Raw genomic sequence first — 19,552 nt, 5'->3', positions numbered from 1 at the left:
AAATAAAAAAATCTGCTAATTGATGATCCCATTGTAAAAATCACTATTACGCTCGGGTCCTTTCAAAATAAAACCACTGTTGCTCTAGTTCACAGTGCAGCAGGAGAATGCCTATGAAGAGCGTGATAAATGCCATGTTAGTCTTCTTATGCATCGTTTCTGGGTCATATTATGGGTTAGTAAAAAATGCATTTAGCAGTGAAACTGTGAGACCTCTCTGGAGAAACACATAATTGACTGACTGAATGAATGAATGAATGAATGAAATGTCACATTTGTAAATATCAGTAGAAATGTGTAGATGATCTCGCTCAAGAGTCTCTCAAGTGGAGTCTCGTTAAATGTCACATCACAATTATACATTTCAGACAAACACAGGCCGCCGTGCCGTCAGGTTTTTTTTTTTTTTTTAATTCTCGCAACATGAGTCTGAAAACGAGGAAAAAACTGAGAAGTTGCTGCTGTGTTTTGTTTTTTTTTATAGATCATGACTCTGGACGACGGCCTCTGAAACTGTGTTTGGTGTAAAGACTCTTCACATCGAGACCAGCAACAGATTGAGGTGGTGCCACACTGAGCTCGACCAGGTACAGCTGCTTTTATCAGACTGATTAACACTGTGAAGTCTCCTCTTGCATGAATTTTAATGTGACAGCAGTTTTATTTCACATTTGAATTTATGTTAAACAGCAATAGTTGTTTAGTTCCCTGTGTGGGAAGATGCTGCCCCATTAGTGCTAGCTAAAATGCCAGAAGAATGAAACAGTAATTTCACTAAATTAAAAATATGTGCATAACCTGTTGAAACCAGTGTTTTATATCTGACTATAAATGATGTAGTTGTTCCATTAGCATGGCCCTTTTTAACTGTTAGGTGGTCAGTTACACATTAGCTACCACTGGTGTGTTGTTGTTTGTGTTGCCACATAGTAGCCTAAATAAACTAAATAAAATGTTGCTCAGTCATTGCTATGAAGCGTTAGCATTGGTTGTTAATGGAAGCAGTTGTTAAGTTTTTCATATTGGCAACTTGTTGGTTAGTAAAGTTGGTTGTTGAGTAGCTGTAAAGTTGTTAAAAGCATTTTCTAAGTGATGGCTACTTGGTTTTTACTGTGATTATCTGAATTCGGTGCACTTTACGTCCCTCAGGTTTACCTCAAAAATGACTTCTTTTTTTTAATTGATAGATCCATGGGTCTTTGGATTATTAAACACAAAAAACAAGAATTTTTTTTTCTCCAATTTTTTTATAGGTTGGTAGATGACAGCCAGATTTGTATGTCCCAGCAGACCAGATCACGTTTTCATTGAATTTAAAACAAATAAAAATTGCAATTAACCATTTATTTGTTAATATAATACATTTCTTGAGTACTTAAGTCAAAACAATACAAAAATCTGAGAAAAAATGTATCAATTATTTATGAAATAGCAATATTATATCATGTTCCCCAGTTTTGTTCAACCCAGTTGCAACATACCGATTCCCCTGTTTTATGTAAAAATAATGGTTCAGTCCAACATCCTCATTGAAGACTTTTGAAGAACATAGCCTACTGTAAAGAGAAGAAAGTGTTAGCATCTTTTCTTACATATTGGACTATTTCATTGTTTTTATTGTGAGTTTGACATCATCAAGCTCAACCGTTCAACTCTATTATATTTATAAATGATAGTTAACAACTGATTAGGGAAAAAAAACTAATAATAGTGTTGAAAAATATTATAATTTCATGATTTCCTAAAGTCATGTGGTGCTACATGCTTTGGCTAATTATGGACTTACGGCTGCTTTTAGCCAAAATCCTCAAAAAAAACACTGTGAAGCGAGAGAGGTTGACCCAGTGGTTGATATTAGCAGCTAGTTGTGTGGTTGGTTAATTTGTGCAGTAGTTACAACGATCAAAGTGGCAGCTTGTTGGATGTTAGTGTAGCTCAACTGTTGTCATAATGGTCGCTAGGCAGCAGCAACTTGATAAGTGGCTATTAAGTTTCTCAAAGCAGTTGCTAAGTGACGGCTAATTCATCACTGCTATAAATAGGCTCCGTCAACGTAGCAGCTAAGTTGACATGACATGATGATGCTACAGCTACAGGCAGGTGAAGATGTTCTGAACAAAGAGCTCATTAACTCCTTCTGCTGTTCATTCAGGCCTCAGATGCTAATGTGTGTGTGTGTTTTCTCTCCAGATGGAGGTGAGCGCGGTTGAAAAACGCCATCGAACACGATCCAAAGGAGTTCGAGGTACGAGTCCGTTGTCTCTGTGTTTGTTTAAAACCTTTTGAATCAAAGTCCCCGAGCTAAAACAGGCTAACACTTCTTGGCTAGGCTGGCTAACGCACAAATCTGTCGTTACAACTTAGATTGATTTGATTTGATATTTGATTTGATTTATAAAACAGCACGATAAAACAAATAGAACAAAAAACATACAATAGAATAGATAGGCCTACAACATATAACAAATGTGCAGGAGAAACAAACAAAAAAACATTCAACATAAATATAAGATGTACAATAATGTGAAAAGCATCATAAAACAGTTAAGAAAAGTCATCTAAAAGTTATGTAGTGATGTAGAGGAAGCAGGTGCTGAACTGGGCCAATAAAAAAGCAAATGATTTTGCTGCCTCTTGGCCAGGTCGCTTTTGAAAAAGAGATTCTACATCTCAATAAGCTTTAATAAAGGTTAAAGAAAAATTAATTATTTGCTTCCTGAAAGAGTTTACCGCTGTTTTGGTAAGAAACCGGAACAAGGGCTTCAAAATAAAAGCACCAAGCTAATAAAATGCGGTGAAACTTTTTAATTTAAGGAATAGTATAATTTACAAGAAAATCTCTGAGCCATTAAGTTAACCTTTTTTCTTTTATTGTATTTATTTGTATTACAAGTTATTGTCTATTTTTATAAGTTTTATGTTGGTGAACACTTTTACTTTGGTGAATTTGGTGGAACCAGAATGCAGACAAAGACAAAATTCGGAGTTAATAGTAACCAGGCTCTTCTCCTCTCTGTATGAAGAGGCTAATTTATACTTGTGCAGTTTCTATTGTGGATTGGAAACATTTTCCAGAAGAGACGACTTCTGGATCTAATTGAGAACTGACTGAAAATAGACCTGAAAGAGCTGGAAATGAGGATTGTTTGCTGGCCTTGAGTTGAAGTAATACATTTGGGAATTGAACTGAAATACAGAATGAAAACAAATTTGAAGTAACTTGTGAATTAATTGATAAACAAAAATATACATATTTGAAAAACAGCAAAATGGAAAGAATGCTCAGGGATTTAAACAACGGGGTGGTCGTGAATCTGTTGAAAAATACTTAAATACTTTTATTCTTTTAACATAATTTAATTTCAGTCCCTGCAGCTCTGCTAAATTCAAATCGGTCAGTCGATATAGACATCAGATATAAATAAATAAATGTTATCTGAAGCCCCCACACACACACTGTGCATGTATTAATAATTTGTTGGCAGAGGACTGAAGTTATTATAACATTTAATCTTCTTGTTCTGTTTTTTTTTTTTCTCCGTGTAGCTGCTGTGGAAGCTGTAACACAGGAGTTGTTCAGGTGAGTTAAACCAAAGTCAATTTATCATCATATTGAAATGTTATTGTTATAATATTGAAGCATCATCACCCTGCAGCTGCATGGTCACTGTGACTGGGACATTTGGTATTTTATTATGTGTCTCCTTCAGTCTGGACTCGTACGTATCACATTAAATCACGTTATTAAGCGACAAAAAAACTTGATAATAGTTGTTAAATGTCGTATTCAGATCCAGAGAATAAAACATAGAAATAATCTGTCAAGTTAAAGTCGTACATTAAACATGTCAACAGACGCTCTTGCAGCTCTGACTACAAATGACATTTCTGTAGATGATATGATCGTGTTGAATTATTTCTCTTCATTATTAGTTAATTAATCTTGGTTTAAAAATATATTTGTCATATTCAGATATAATTACAGACACAATTAAGTCAGTTTTACTTCAATTTGCTGTTATGAGGGCACATGTTACATGAGAAAAATCTCTTAGATCAAGTTTGAAGCCGTGGTTTTTCTCCAAGGAAACAATAAATTCTGTGTTTTTACAGTTATTTATGACCTTTTATTCAAAGAGACTCAAGACTCAAGACACTTTATTGTCATTTCTCACAAATGTATGTTCATACATAGGCTTAAAACAAAAATACCGTTTCTCACCAGCTTGTCGCAGTGCTGTACTAAAAATAATAAATAATTAAAACAAGTTGAAATCATATCAGATAAAAAGACAATGATTTAAAAAAAAAAAAAGAGAGCAAAGCAACTGTAACCAGGAGGACTAAACCTACATGGTTCAAACTCTACGAACTGAGAACAATGAGTTCATATTCAAATTTAAGAAACTTTATTTGTCAAAACCTCATTTGTCATAAAGTAAGAATAGATTATAGGATACATATAGGATCTATAAACCAGGGAGCAGCAGATGAGTAAATATTGCTGCAGGTGAATATGTAGATACACAGCAGATGAATAATAGATGTGTAAATATTGCTGCACATAAATAGATCTGAAAATGCAGATGGAAATTATGCACAGAGAAGATGAGTCTGATAATGAAGAATATATATATATGGATATACCGTACATACTGTATACATACAAGACCCCTGTGGCAGCCATTAAAAATATCATAGCATATGAATAAATATATAAATACAGAGATGAGTAATAGATCGATGTATAAATACAGCAGGAATGACAAATACATTGGAGATTCAGTACAGCGCCATGACGACAAACAGATGTGTTCATGTGTGAGAAACAGATAGATCACGATAGCAGCAGAAAAACAAGTGAATGTTTTAACTGTGCAACGCTGCAGAGGGTCGACAGGACGTCCTGTTACCGTGAGAGTTTAAAGGGATACGCCAACATTTTTTTAATTTATTTTTTTGTCTTTTTTTGTCTTGTCTCACTCCCGAGTCCATGACCAGCAGATAGACACCATCCTTTCGACTGTGCGTGCAGTAACAAGGGAGATAGAGCCGTATCGCCCGTAATTAGGTTACTACCTAATTAGCGACGTTAGGTGGGAGGCAGGCTAACACTACCTATACACTTCCAGCGTTTGAGCTAAGCTAATTAGCGACTTTAGGTGGAGGCAGGCTAACACTACCCATACACTTCCAGCGTTTGAGCTAAGCTAATTAGCGACTTTAGGTGGAGGCAGGCTAACACTACCCATACACTTCCAGTGTTTGAGCTAAGCTAATTACGGGCGATACGACTCTATCTCCCTTGTTACTGCACGCACAGTGGAAAGGATGGTGTCTATCTGCTGGTCATGGACTCGGGAGTGAGGCAAGACATGGAAAAAAAATAACGTTAGTGTATCCCTTTAATGACGTAGCTACAACAGTCTGTGGCATGAGTAGAAGAACACCACTGCTACCTGTGTGTGTGTGTGTGTTTCTGCTTCACTTAATCTCATTTAGTGAAACTGACAAATATTGGTGTGAGCAGCAGATTAGAGTTGCAGCCGGTCTGATCCGGGTCAGTGCGTTGGACTGTAAACACGCTGTGTCCTGAGAGCGGAGGAGCGGGAAACTCCTCGTCCTCGCCGCTTTACTCAGGCTGAATGTAAATGTGGCGATGCAGACAGACAGCAGTAACGACGGGGAGTGAGTCACAGTGTAAATACTGAGAAGTACGTCACCACTGTTTTTATTTATTTCATCACAGTCACGCACTAATCTGACTAATACTGCAGGGATAAACACGTACAAATTAATTTGTCATTGTGGTGCGATGATGATGATGTGACAGAATTGGGGGGAAAAAGAAAAAAAGAAAAAACTCTGATGTTAAAATTCTTCCGTGACTTGATTTAAATTGCAAAGTGAACACATCACATCTGTCAGCAGCAGCAGCAGCAGCAGCAGCAGCAGCAGCAGCGGTGGAGGGAGAGGCGGCAGCGCTGCAGTTTGTGCTGCATCACACCTCAGGTTGACGAGCAGCGACTTAACGAGGAGGAGATAACGAGCTGATTCTGACGTCTCCTCTGACCTCCTGACCTTTGCTCCTGGAGGCAATACTTACACTTGTTAGATTAGAATATTAAAATAATGATAATAAACTTCATTTATTTAACAAGTTTTTAAAAAAAAAACCCATCCAGTGAGAACTACACTGCAAAAACTCAAAATCTTGCCAAGAATATTTGTCTTATTTCTAGTCAAAAAATGTAATTTCTAGTCGAAACAAATCTCATTCTACTTAAAATAAGACTCATCACATTTAAAAAGCAGCTTGTTTTTAGACACTTTTTACTTCTTTCAAGTCCATTTTCACTTGAAATAAGTAGAAAAATCTGACAGTGGAGCAAGTTTTTCTTTCTTATTACAAGCACAAACAAAAATTCTACTTATTTTAAGTAAAAATTAGTTTGAAACAAGTGAAAATGATCTAAAAACAAGATCATTTTTTAGGTGATGAGTCTTATTTTAAGTGAAAAGAGTTTAGTTTTGACTAGAAATGAGACAATTTTGACAAGAAATAAGACAAATATTCTTGGAAAGATTTTGAGTTTTTGCAGTGTAAAATAGAAGTGCCAGTAAAATCCTCTGGCCTGTGATGTTTAAAACTGAAAGAAATTACAAAATAAAAGCCTGACAAAATAAAAACAGTATAGAATAGATGCACCACCCGTTTATGAACAAGATTTAAAATTAGTGAACCTGAGCAGAGGGATGTTCACGTTCATGTTCATGTTCATGTAAATGTTGAAGTTGAAGTAGAAGTCAACACTCCCACCTCAACGCTGTGAGTCACACTGAAGACGAAGACGAAGAAGGAAAGAGGAGGCGCCAAGAAGAGAGTGATTAACAGACGAAGAGAGAAACAAAAGATACAGAGAAACACACAGGCAGCATCTAACTGTTTTATCTTAAAGGGATAGTTCAACATTTCTGGCAAATTGGCCCATTGCCATAATAATCCCTATAGTCATAGCAGTAGGTTCATTACCTTTAATTGTCGGTGCAAGCTATTTTTAGAACGGCGGAGCAGAGCCGTGAGCTCTGCAAAGTGTGTTTGACTTTGTATTGGTGGAGTGAACACACACACACACACACACACACACACACACACACACTGCTTGGATCAATAAGGCAACACTATCAGTCTGCTCTGATTGATGAGACTCCTCACCTTCAGACACTCAACTCCTCGTTTACTCCTCCTTTCTCTCCTCCTCCTCTTCTTTCTTCTCTTCCTCCTCTCCTTCACTTTCTCTCTGCTATACCTCCATCCTTCTCTTCCTCCTCCTCTTCTTTCTTCTCTTCCTCCTCTCCTTCATCTTCTCTCTGCTATACCTCCATCCTCTCTCCTCCTCCTCAGCTTCCCACTTCTCTCCTCCTCCTTCCTTATCTCTTCCTTGCTCTCATTCTTTCTTTCTCCATCCTTCTCTTCTTGCCTTCTTCTCTCTCTCCCTCCTCCTCCTCTTCTTTTTTCTTCTTTCTCCTCCTCTTCTTCACCTTCTCTCTGTTATACCTCCATCATCCTCTTCCTCCTCAGCTTCCCACTTCTCTCTCTCTCTCTCTCTCCTCCTTCCTCGTCTTTTCCTTGCTTTCTTTCTTTCTTCACCCTCTTAATCTCTTTTTTCCCCTCTCTCTCCTCCTCCTCCTCTTCTTCCTCCTCAGCTTCCCACTTCTCTTCTCTCTCTCCTCCTCCCCTCATGTTTTCCTTTCCTTCATCCTTTCTTTCTCCATCCTCTTCCTCCTCCTCCTCTCTCTCTTTCCTCTTCCTCCTTAGCTTACCACCTCTCCCTCTCCTCCTTCCTCATCTCTTCTTTCCCTCATCCTTTCTTTCTTCATCCTCTTCCTTCTCTTCTTGCCTTCCTCCTCTCTCTCCTCCTCCTCCTCTTCTTCCTCCTCAGCTTCCCACTTCTCCTCTTTCTCTCTCTCCTCCTTCCTTATCTCTTCCTTGTTCTCATTCTTTCTTTCTTCATCCTCTTCCTCTCTTCTTCCCCCTCTCTCTCTCCTCCTCCTCTTCGTCTTTCTTCTTTCTCCTCCTCTTCTTTACCTTCTCTCTGCTATACCTCCATCTCCATCCTCCTCTTCCTCCTCAGCTTTCCACTTCTCTCCCTCCTCTCCTCTCTCCTCCTTCCTTATCTCTTCCTTGTTCTCATCCTTTCTTTCTTCATCCTCGTCATCTCTCCTTGCCCCCTTTCTCTCCTCCTCCTCCTCTTCTTCCTCCTCAGCTTCCCACTTCTCTTCTCTCTCTCCTCCTCCCCTCATGTTTTCCTTTCCTTCATCCTTTCTTTCTCCATCCTCTTCCTTCTCTTCTCTCTCTCTCTCCTCCTTCCTTCTCTTCTTGACTTCCTCCTCCACCTCTCTCTTCCTTCTTCATCTCTTCTTTCCCTCATCCTTTCTTTCTTCATCCAGTTTGTTCTCTTCTTGCCTTCCTCCTCTCTCTCTCCCTCCTCCTCCTCTTCTTCCTCCTCAGTTTCCCTCTTCTCTTCTCTCTCTCCTCCTTCCTCATGTTTTCCTTGCTCTCATCCTTTCTTTCTCCATCCTCTTCTCTCTCTCTCTCTTCTCCTTCCTTCTCTTCTTGACTTCCTCCTCCACCTCTCTCTTCCTTCTTCATCTCTTCTTTCCCTCATCCTTTCTTTCTTCATCCAGTTTGTTCTCTTCTTGCCTTCCTCCTCCTCTTCTTCCTCCTCCTCCTCTTCTTCCTCCTCAGCTTTCCACTTCTCTTCTCTCTCTCCTCCTTCCTCCTCTTTTCCTTGCTCTCATTCTTTCTTTCTTCATCCTTCCTTCTCTTCTTGCCTTCCTCCTCTCTTCCACTCTCTCTCTCCTTCCTCCTCCTCTTCCTCCTCTGCCTCTTTGCACTCGTGATGTTCAGTCTTCACCTCTCTCTGGTTTTAGCTGCTCTGAGTCGTTCGCTGTGTAGATCAGGTGATGGAGGGAGGAGGAGGAGGAGGGTGGGTGGAGCTGCAGCGGCGGGGTCAGAGGTCACGGACGGGTGTGTGTGTGTGTGTGTGTGTGTGTGTGTGTGTGTGAGTCCCTGAGAGCTGCAGCAGTGACTCAGAGCAGCTGCAGCCACGACACAAAACAACAAACAACGAATGTTAAATTAAACGAATCACAGCTGCATCAGTCTGACATTTTATTAATTAAAGTCTTTTTTTAAAGGGATAGTTCAACATTTTGGCAAATTGGCCCATTGCCATAATCCCTATAGTCATAGCAGTAGGTTCGTTACCTTTAATTTCCCTTTTTTTACCTTTAGTTTCCCTCATCAAACTCATCAAATACACAATCCAACAACTCCACAACGCTCTGGTGGACAAGTTGTGAGCTGCACATTCACCACGCTATGAGATAATAACACAACGTTACCACACAGAGTTGTTTTAGAGGGAAATTCATGCAAAACCGCTGATGCACGTTGCCTTCAGGGACAGTTTTTCATCAACAGTCTCTGTATTTCCCTCTAAAACAACTCTGTGTGGTAACGTTGTGTTATTATCTCATAGCGTGGTGAATGTGCAGCTCACAACTTGTCCACCAGAGCGTTGTGGAGTTGTTGGATTGTGTATTTGACGAGTTTGATGAGGGAAACCAAGAAATCCCATAATGAGCCTCCATAGCGTAGCTCTGAGCAGCTCACGGCTCTGCTCCGCCGTTCTAAAAACAGCTTGCACCGACAATTAAAGGTAACAAACCTACTGCTATGACTATAGGGATTATGGCAATGGGCCAATTTGCCAAAATGTTGAACTATCCCTTTAACATTAAGTTTCTTCTTTTTTCGTCCTTCAGTCCAGAACTTTTCTTTTCTTTTTTCTTTTTTTTTTTCCTCTTTCAGCCGCTGTGACACTTTTTGGTTTGAAACACGGCTTGATGGATCAATAAATGAATCGTTGCAGCTGTAGAAAGAATGAATCATCGTTAAGTGTTTAATCCGTCCAGGCGGCTGCTCCCGATGTGATGTTAGGTTACAGCCCAGAGGAGTCTCACCCCTCCCCCCCTCCTCCTCCCTCTGTAGCAGACTTTATTTTTTTTCTTAGACTTTTATTTATTTGCACATAAAAAATAAAACAAAACATTTACTTATCTCTCTTACTAGTAAGAAAGATATGAAAAAGAATTGTGCAGGTGAGGTCTGAAACCTGAAAGGCTTATAACATGACCTCACCTTGATCTAACAAATAATTGAAGCACAGTCAAGGAATAATAATCACATACCTTGTGCAAGGTATAGAAATAATAATAAAATTAAAAAAGAAAGGAAGGAAAAAGATGAAAAAAACAGGGAAGATGTTGGTAGTAAAAATAAAAGTAGTAATAACGATAACAGCACTAAATAAATAAATAAATGAACGAAAAGAGGTGAGAAAAGAAAGTGAGACAAAAGAAGAGAACTGGTACAGATGAATTAAGTTCAAGTAAACACTAAAAAGGGAAAAGAAAAGAAAAAATAAAAAACATGGGGCACTAAGAAAGCAGAATTAAAAGTCAAACCATGTTTTGATGTTCAGTTGATTTTAACAGTAGTTTCTTTTTGTATGTTCCAAGGCACTGTTGTGTTGATGTGTGTGTTCTCACCATGTGTGTGTGTGTGTTTCCTCCTCAGCTGTCCCACCCCGGGCTGTGATGGCAGCGGTCACGTCAGCGGGAAGTACGCCAGACACCGCAGGTACGAATCCCTCCGCTGGTTGTTGTACAGGTGGACAAGTGGATGTTGTAGCTCTGACAAGAACCGGATTCTGGTTCTGGTTCAGTCTGTTTCTACCAGGAGTTTGATTCTTGTTGATGTTCCTCAGTTCTGTCTTTGGTTTTAGTTTTTTAGTTTTATTCATTTGCACCATAAAATTACAAAAACAGAAATGAAACAAGAACAGTGCACTGCAAAAACTCAAAATCTTTCCAAGAATATTTGTCTTATTTCTTGTCAAAATGTCTCATTTCTAGTCAAAACTAATCTCTTTTCACTTAAAATAAGACTCATCACCTAAAAATGAACTTGTTTTTAGATCATTTTCACTTGTTTCAAACTAATTTTCACTTGAAATAAGTAGAAAAATCTGCCAGTGAAAGGCAGTTTTTTGTGCTTGTAATAAGAAAGAAAATCTTGCTCCACTATCAGATTTTACTACTTCTTTCAAGTGAAAATCTGCTTGAAAGAAGTAAAAAGGTGTCTAAAAACAAGCTACTTTTTTATGTATAACTATGTATGCGTATAAATCTACTTATTTTAGGTATGATGAGATTTGTTTTGACTAGAAATAAGACAAATCTTCTTGGTAAGATTTTGAGTTTTTGCAGTGTAAGGTTAAAAACCCGATATGGGCTTCTATACAAAACACCTCCCTGAAAAATATGCAGATTCAAAAACAATTCAACAACAACAAAAGAAAGCAATACAAGTGCCTTATTATAACAAACAGAGTCTAAATAAATATTATAAGTATGTATAAGTGTAAAATGATTGTATACGAGAGGGTGAACGTGTACGTGTGATTTAATGATGACTATAGTGAAAAGAAACTATTCACCTGACACTGTCTCCAGTTTTACACCTTTATAAAAGGAAATTAGATTGTAGGTTTCTGATTTTAGCCATTAAAAACCTCCACAGCTTTTATTTTGAAAGTTTTTTTTCAACAGGTTGATTTGAATTTTTTTTTTCTTCCTCTTTCCACCAAAATTTCCATTAAAATCTGCACAAATCCATTTCATTTAAAATGTTTCCGGCCAATTTCAACTCGTCAAGTTTCAATTTCTGCTTCGTTCAGCGACGTCGTTCTCAGACGATAAATTCAGTGACGACTTTTAATCTTCCAGAGTCTGGATTTCATTTCATTTCCTGTCTGACTGCAGCTTCACAGTGGCTCATTGATACGTCTGAATCAATTTATCTGCAAAAATAATGAATTGACAAAGTGAAATGAAGGAAATTATTGTTATTATTATTATTATCTCATCAAAATTGAATTCAAACAAAATGAAAAGTAAAATTTTGGGGGAAATAAATGTGAATAGTGAGGGATGTGCAGCAGACGAGGATGTTTCTGGTCGGAGAAGATGAATCGGCGCCCGCGGGCTTCAAACTTCTCACTCAGCAGCTGCACAAACCGAAACTGTGGCGACAAGAAATGAGCTCACGTCACGGTGTCAGACCTGTTCGATTCCCCCAGCGGCCCCCCGTCACAGCGCGGCAGAGAGAAAAGCAATCAGGCCGAGGGAGCGAGGAGCTGTGAAGTCAGCCGGTCTGCGTTGGCGACCCTGTCCGGTCCGTCCAGATCTCTGTCACCTTCACTAACACTGGGACCAGAAACATGTTTGCATCTGTTTTTAATATCAACGTGTTAGAACAGTGAAGGTCCCAGTAGAGACGTGACAGTCCAGAGAGTTTCAATACGACACCGAGGAAAAACCAAAGTTTTACTGATACTGAATAAAACATTGAAAAATAGACATTAAATACAAGAACGTAACCGTGGTAATGACAATGAGAGCCCTTTCCTAGAAGGTCAACGTTGATCATTTCAAGGAATAATCTGCAGTTTTCCGGAAAAAGCAGCGGATAAATCACTGATTATCTTTATTCAGGGCCGTTGCTAGGAATTCTGGGCCCCCTGAAAGAATACTAAAGTGGGCCCCTGACTTTTCCACTTCTTTTCATAGACTACGTATGTATTATCATTTTATTTAGCCTACTTTGTTTTGATGCTAATGCAGCATTACTATGAGTATTAGTCAGGGTTTTATGCAGAATAATTCAGTCATACAAAGATTAGACTACTGGGGTTTTTTATGGGCCCTACTGGGCGCTGGGCCCCTAGAGTTATCATCACCTTTCTCCCCTATACAACGGCCCTGTCTTTATTATTCCTTTATTAGCAACACTTTATTTCAATAATAACATCCTCCTGTCGTTAGGTCTGTAAGTTCAGCCGCTGTGATTTACACAACCGTAGTTTTCCTCAGAGGTGGAGAGAGATCATGTCGTCTCTTCCACCCGGGGAACAGGAGTAACTAACGGTCTGCTGTGATGAAACAGTTGTTCAACCTGACGCTGCGTTTGAGACGACTCAGATTTCTGATTCTCCCAGTTGAAAACTCCAATTTCCGACTTTAAAGTGTTCGAGACGATGCACCTCGCCAGAATGACCAAAAACATGCATTTTTGCATTCAAAGTGCTTCATGTAGTTGAGACGTTAAAGGGACAACGAGGAGTTTAGGAAAGCGAAGTGTTTCCACTACATTTCCCATGAGCCTCCGTGTGCGCAGTGAAATTCTTAGACCGGCGCAAGACGGACGAAAGAGAAAACATTTGCCAAGAATGTTTTCATTCATCAAGAATGAAAGTCGGAGGTTGGAAGACGATCAGATGCCGTCGTAGTTCCCACCATAAACGGCGATTCGGTGTCGTTATTCCCATGACCCGCCGGGCAGCGTCCGCCCGGGAAACCGAAAGTAGGAAATGCTGGGCGAGTCGACCACTAAATAATAATATCAAAATAACGATAAAGACAAAACCATATATTTATCTAAAATGGAGCCATTAACAAGTGGTAATGTAGATTCATCCACATTAATATGAGACTCTTTTAGAACCAAATACAAACTCCTCGTTGTCCCTTTAAAACGTTACAAAGGGCACAAAAACAATTTAAACAAAAGAAGAAGCATTTTAAAATAATGAAATAGATCATTTCAAATCAAAGAGAAATAACAATATGAACTTACTGGTAATCTGTAACCGTTAGTAAATATTGCATATTTCATAACATTTTAATGTATCTTGACATTTAAAATGCATTTTAATCGATGTTTTATCATTTATGTTTATGTTTAAGTTTATTAAGATCCCCATTAGCATCTGTTTAGCATCCACTATTCTTCCTGGGGTCTAAAAGCATGGAGACAATAAAAGAATACACATTCACAATGGACAATATAGACATAGACATAAAACAACACAAACAACTAAATACAGACAATGTAGACGATGTAGACAGATACAAAACAATATACAGTACAATATACCCCAACAACATTACATACATTCGACACAACAGCAAATTAACAAGACAAGACAGCTGATATAATGATACACGCGTTTGCTCCGAGTTAGTAGCATAGATTAGTGCAGACTGGTGATAGTACTGTATTTATACTTTATTATGAGTATCGGTCCTAAAACAGACATCTGTTTTACTTCTCCCAGTATAAATGTCATTCAGGTGTTAGTCCGGATGGAAACTAGCACTAGCTGCTACAATCCAGCACATTTACATGTTTTTATATGTCCATTAATGTGCATTGTCCCACCCAAATAAACCAATAAAATAAAATAGTGTTTAAGGAATAACAAACTCAGTTCAGACTGAGCTGCCCTGAAAATTACAGGTATTAACATTTTTTATTTTGTAGTGTAGATTAAGGCGTTCAGTGATTGAAGTACTTGTTTTTATTTGGATATTAGAGTATGAACATGTTTATAATATATATACCTATGTGTAATAGACATGTTCATCCAGGCTGTAGTAGTGTGATGCAGCCGTTAACATCTCTCCATCCGCCCCAGCAGCTTAATGAGCAGCAGCAGCCCAGACGCCCACGCTTTTTATAAAACAGGTGAAGCACAGATCAAACCAGACGACACAAGAGAAGCTGAAGCAGAAACAGAAACAGAAACAGAAGCTGCACGATTTCACTCAAATGAAATAAAAAAAACAGAAAAGAAAAGGAAAAAAAGGAAGACATGAAGCTGTGGAGGAGGAAACTAGAAAGTAGTTTCATTATTTAGGGAGAAAAACAGATTTAAACATCCATTATGAAATCAAAGCCCTGGCTGAGATGTTTGGAGGTTATTCTGGAGCGTCTCTACGGTATTGTTCCAGTGTGTGTGTGTGTGTGTGTGTGTGTTCCAGTGTGTGTGTGTGTGTGTGTGTGTGTGTGTGTGTGTGTGTGGGAGGCTGGCTGCATTGCGCGGCGTGTAGAGTAGAGGTTGCACGGCTCAGGACAGCGGTGGTTTGACGCCCGAGGTAACGGGGTAGATAATGAGAAGGGCAGGATGGCGAATCGCTGGCAGAGCAGACGGATGTTGCTGCGAAGGGCACGGAGCTGCAGCGGGAAAACTCAGCGCCAGACCCCGCCAGAATAAAAGCTCTGGAATAATATACTTCACTACTTCACTACTTCACACTTTGGTCTTTTTAGCGCCGGAGTCGTGATGATGTTGGGAATCAGGGCCGTTGCTAGGAATTCTGGGCCCCCTTAAAGAATACTAAAGTGGGCCCCTCCCCCTAACTTTTCCTTTTTTTCCCTTCTTCTTAGACTACGTATGTATTATCGTTTTTTATTTAGCCTTCTTTGTTTTGATGCTAATGCAGCATTACACTGCAAAAACTCAAGTATCTTAGCAAGAATATTTGTCTTATTTCTAGTCAAAATGTCATTTTTAGTCAAAACAAATCTCATTCTACTTAAAATAAGACTCATCATATTAAAAGTAGCTTGTTTTTAGACACTTTTTACTTCTTTCAAGCAGATTTTCACTTGGAATAAGTAGAAAAAATCTAATAGTGGAGCAAGTTTTTCTTCCTTATTACAAGCACAAAAAACGTACTTTCACTGGCAGATTTTTCTATTTATTGTGAATTTAAGTGAAAATTATCTAAAAACAAGTACATTTTTAGGTAATGAGTCTTATTTTAAGTGGAAAGAGATTAGTTTTGACTAGAAATGAGACATTTGGACAAGAAATAAGACAAATATTCTTGGAAAGATGTTGAGTTTTTACAGTGTACTATGAGTATTAGTCAGGGTCTAAGCAGAATAAATCAGTCATACAAAGATTAGACTACTGGGGTTTTTTATGGGCCCCACTGGGCGCTGGGCCCCTAGAGTTATCATCACCTTTCTCCCCTATACAACGGCCCTGTTGGGAATAATAAGGATTCGATTTTGATTTGATTTAAAAACCCTCTTTTTTACTTCTATCCGCTGCCCGACGTCTCCACTAGTTCTTCTCGGTAATATTTTTTTATCACACATCATCCGGTTTTAGGAGCCTGACTTTGTAAGATCATGGCCGTGATTTCCCAGCTGAACTTTTTCATTCATATCATAGAAATAATTGAGGCTCATAAACCTGCAAATGGTGGTGAAGCTTCAGACTGAATCCACTGCTGCGTTCAGGTTCAGGTTTTTACACTCGCTGCATCTTTGGCACAAGAATTCTGTTGTAGTTTTAGTTTTTTAGTTTTATTTATTTGCACCATAAAATTACAAAAACAGAAAAGAAACAAGAACAGTGCACTGCAAAAACTCCAAATCTTTCCAAGAATATTCAAAATGTCTAATTTCTAGTCAAAACTAATCTCTTTCCACTTTAAATTTTTTTGACTGATTGATTGAAAACTTTATTGAACAACATTAGACAAGTACGGAAGCCCTAAAGGGCCAAGTCCGTATAAATTTTTTTATTATCGTTTTCTCGTGATAACGACTTATTATTTCGTTATCTCGAGATAACAAAGTCTGTTTTCTCGTGATAACGAATTAATTTATTTCGTTATCTCGAGATAACAAAGACCGTTTTCTCGTGATAATGAAATAATCATAGAATGTGTGGTTGACATGGTTGCCTAGCAACATGTTTCTCCGGTGCAATCGCTTCTGCTTACGGGGAAGTAGCAGCTGGTTAGCCGCTGTATGTTCGTAGCAGGGGGCTACTACGTATTAACTGACTCGCCGCTCTGTGTGTGTGTCGCGGTGATAATTTAACCGTGAAAAGTAGGTTACAACACACACAACATAACGTTACAGCCGCAGTGTTGTGAGTGAATCATGTCGGGACCAGAGCGATTGCTGGTCTGGACAACCAGGCTTCATGAACCCGCTCCACAGACCCCGGTGCCCGGCCGTAGGTGGCTCACACACCCCGGGGAAGGACATCCTGGCAGTGAGGGTGTGTGAGCCCGGCCGCCGCCGCCGCCGCGGCCGCGGCCGCCGCTGGGGGCGGCCAGGCGGGGAAGGCGATCAGTGAGCTTCGCCTTCCCCGCCGTAGCAGCAGCAGCAGCGGCGGCGGCGGGGGCGGCCGGGCTCACACACCCAGGGAAGGCCATACTGGCAGCATAGTTAAGAGGAGAAACTTTCTGCTTCTAGTTTAGGAGCAGCGCAGCGGCTCGCGGCTGCAGCTCTGTTCACTTCATACACTGACTGCATTCTCAGTGTATGAAGTGAACAGAGCTGCAGCCGCGAGCCGCTGCGCTGCTCCTAAACTTATCAACAATTTAGAAGCAGAAAGTTTTTCCTCTTAACTGCCAGGATGTCCTTCCCCGGGTGTGTACGGCCGGGCACCGGGGTCTGTGGAGCGGGTTCATGAAGCCTGCTGTCCAGACCAGCAATCGCTCTGGTCCCGACATGATTCACTCACAACACTGCGGCTGTAACGTTATGTTGTGTGTGTGGACAACCAGGCTTCATGAATCCGCTTCACAGACCCCGGTGCCCGGCCGCCACTAGAGCAGCGGCGGCAGCGGCGGCGGCGGCCAAGCACCGGGGTCTGTGAAGCGGATTCATGAAGCCTGGTTGTCCCGACATGATTCACTCACAACACTGCGGCTGTAACGTTATGTTGTGTGTGTTGTAGCTACTTTTCACGGTTAAATTATCACCGCGACACACACACAGAGCGGCGAGTCAGTTAATACGTAGTAGCCCCCTGCTACGAACATACAGCGGCTAACCAGCTGCTACTTCCCCGTAAGCAGAAGCGATTGCACCGGGGAAACATGTTGCTAGGCAACCATGTCAACCACACATTCTATGATTATTTCATTATCACGAGAAAACGGTCTTTGTTATCTCGAGATAACGAAATAAATTAATTCGTTATCACGAGAAAACAGACTTTGTTATCTCGAGATAACGAAATAATAAGTCGTTATCACGAGAAAACGATAATAAAAAAATTTATACGGACTTGGCCCTTTAGGGCTTCCGTAGACAAGTGTTCAAAGGGATAAAAAACACAATAAAGCCCAATGGCTTGTTTCCATTGTGGTCCTGTTTGATGGTAGACGATACACATGGATTTAAAACAAGGAAGGAAATAAGGAAAAAACCTTATTTTTTAGATAATTGTCATTTGTTTCAAACTAATTCTTGCTTGAAATAAGTAGAAAAATCTGCCAGTAAAATCAAGTTTTTTTGTGCTTGTAATAAGAAAGAAAAACTTGCTCCACTATCAGATTTAAAAAAAAAAAAACCCGACAGTGGTGAAGCTCCAGACTGATTCCACTCTGATGCTGCTGCTGCTGCTGCGTTCAGGTTCAGGTTTTTACACTCGCTGCATCTTTGGCACAAGAATCCTTTGGAATGAATTCATTTGTTTTTTTGTTTTTATTTTTGTTATTTGTCTGATTTATATTTAGAGTGTGAACTGTTTGAACTTGGCAGCTGTTTTATCGAGGTAAATATAAATATTAGATCAGACTCAGATGATTAGAGTTTGTTTCTGTGACTGAGGTGTCAACTGATGGGTTTATGTTGTAGAATAAAATGTGAGAATGTCTTGATACGAACTTAATTTCAGTCATAACTAAAAATCCACTCAGGATTAAGAAACAGGAAGTGATAAAATGACTCGTGTGGCTCCATTGGTGGAGATACTGTTGTTGTTTGCCAAATTGGTCCATTGCCATAATCCCTATAGTCATAGCAGTAGGTTTGTTACCTTTAATTGTCGGTGCAAGCTATTTTTAGAACGGCGGAGCAGAGCCGTGAGCTGCTCAGAGCTACGCTACAGAGGCTCATTATGGGATTTCTCGGTTGGTTTCCCTCATCAAACTCATCAAATACACAATCCAACAACTCCACAACGCTCTGGTGGACAAGTTGTGAGCTGCACATTCACCACGCTATGAGATAATAACACAACGTTACCACACAGAGTTGTTGTAGAGGGAAATACAGAGACTGATGATGAAAAACTGTCCCTGAAGGCAACACGCATCAGTGGTTTTGCATGAATTTCCCTCTAAAACAACTCTGTGTGGTAACGTTGTGTTATTATCTCATAGCGTGGTGAATGTGCAGCTCACAACTTGTCCACCAGAGCGTTGTGGAGTTGTTGGATTGTGTATTTGATGAGTTTGATGAGTTTGAACCAAGAAATCCCATAATGAGCCTCCGTAGCGTAGCTCTGAGCAGCTCACGGCTCTGCTCCGCCGTTCTAAAAACAGCTTGCACCGACAATTAAAGGTAACGAACCTACTGCTATGACTATAGGGATTATGGCAATGGGCCAATTTGACAAAATGATGAACTATCCCTTTAACTAAAGTCCAGTTCCTCAGTCAGGTGATGGCTGCTGACACTGTCTTCAGTTTTACACCTTTTTCCTTCAAAGATAATAAAGCCAAGAAATCTGTTTGTTAGGTTTCTGATTTAAGCCATTAAAGGCTTCTCAGCTTCTATTTTGAAAGTTTTTTTAACAGGTTTTTTTTTTTTTTTTCCAAATCT

At 39.7% G+C, this 19,552-nt stretch overlaps 1 protein-coding gene across 8 annotated transcripts in view; it reads left to right on the top strand.

The window, feature by feature from the left end:
- Positions 1 to 482: 482 nt before the first annotated feature.
- The window catches only part of myt1la (myelin transcription factor 1-like, a), a 93,995-nt gene continuing 74,925 nt past the window's right edge, over positions 483 to 19,552 (top strand). For all 8 annotated transcript variants that reach the window (XM_085770515.1, XM_085770517.1, XM_085770514.1 and 5 more), the window contains exons 1-4: positions 483 to 587; positions 2,191 to 2,245; positions 3,547 to 3,580; positions 10,646 to 10,708. In XM_085770515.1, the coding sequence (XP_085626641.1) occupies positions 2,191 to 2,245; positions 3,547 to 3,580; positions 10,646 to 10,708 (152 nt within the window). In that variant the 5' untranslated portion in view covers positions 483 to 587. The remainder of the gene's footprint in view (positions 588 to 2,190; positions 2,246 to 3,546; positions 3,581 to 10,645; positions 10,709 to 19,552) is intronic.

Source organism: Trachurus japonicus, chromosome 24, assembly GCF_045865225.1.
Source record: "Trachurus japonicus isolate A0001 chromosome 24, Traja_1.0".
NCBI lineage: Eukaryota > Metazoa > Chordata > Actinopteri > Carangiformes > Carangidae > Trachurus > Trachurus japonicus.
The sequence above is the reverse complement of the archived record's forward strand: the minus strand, read 5'-3'. Positions and strand labels throughout refer to the sequence as shown.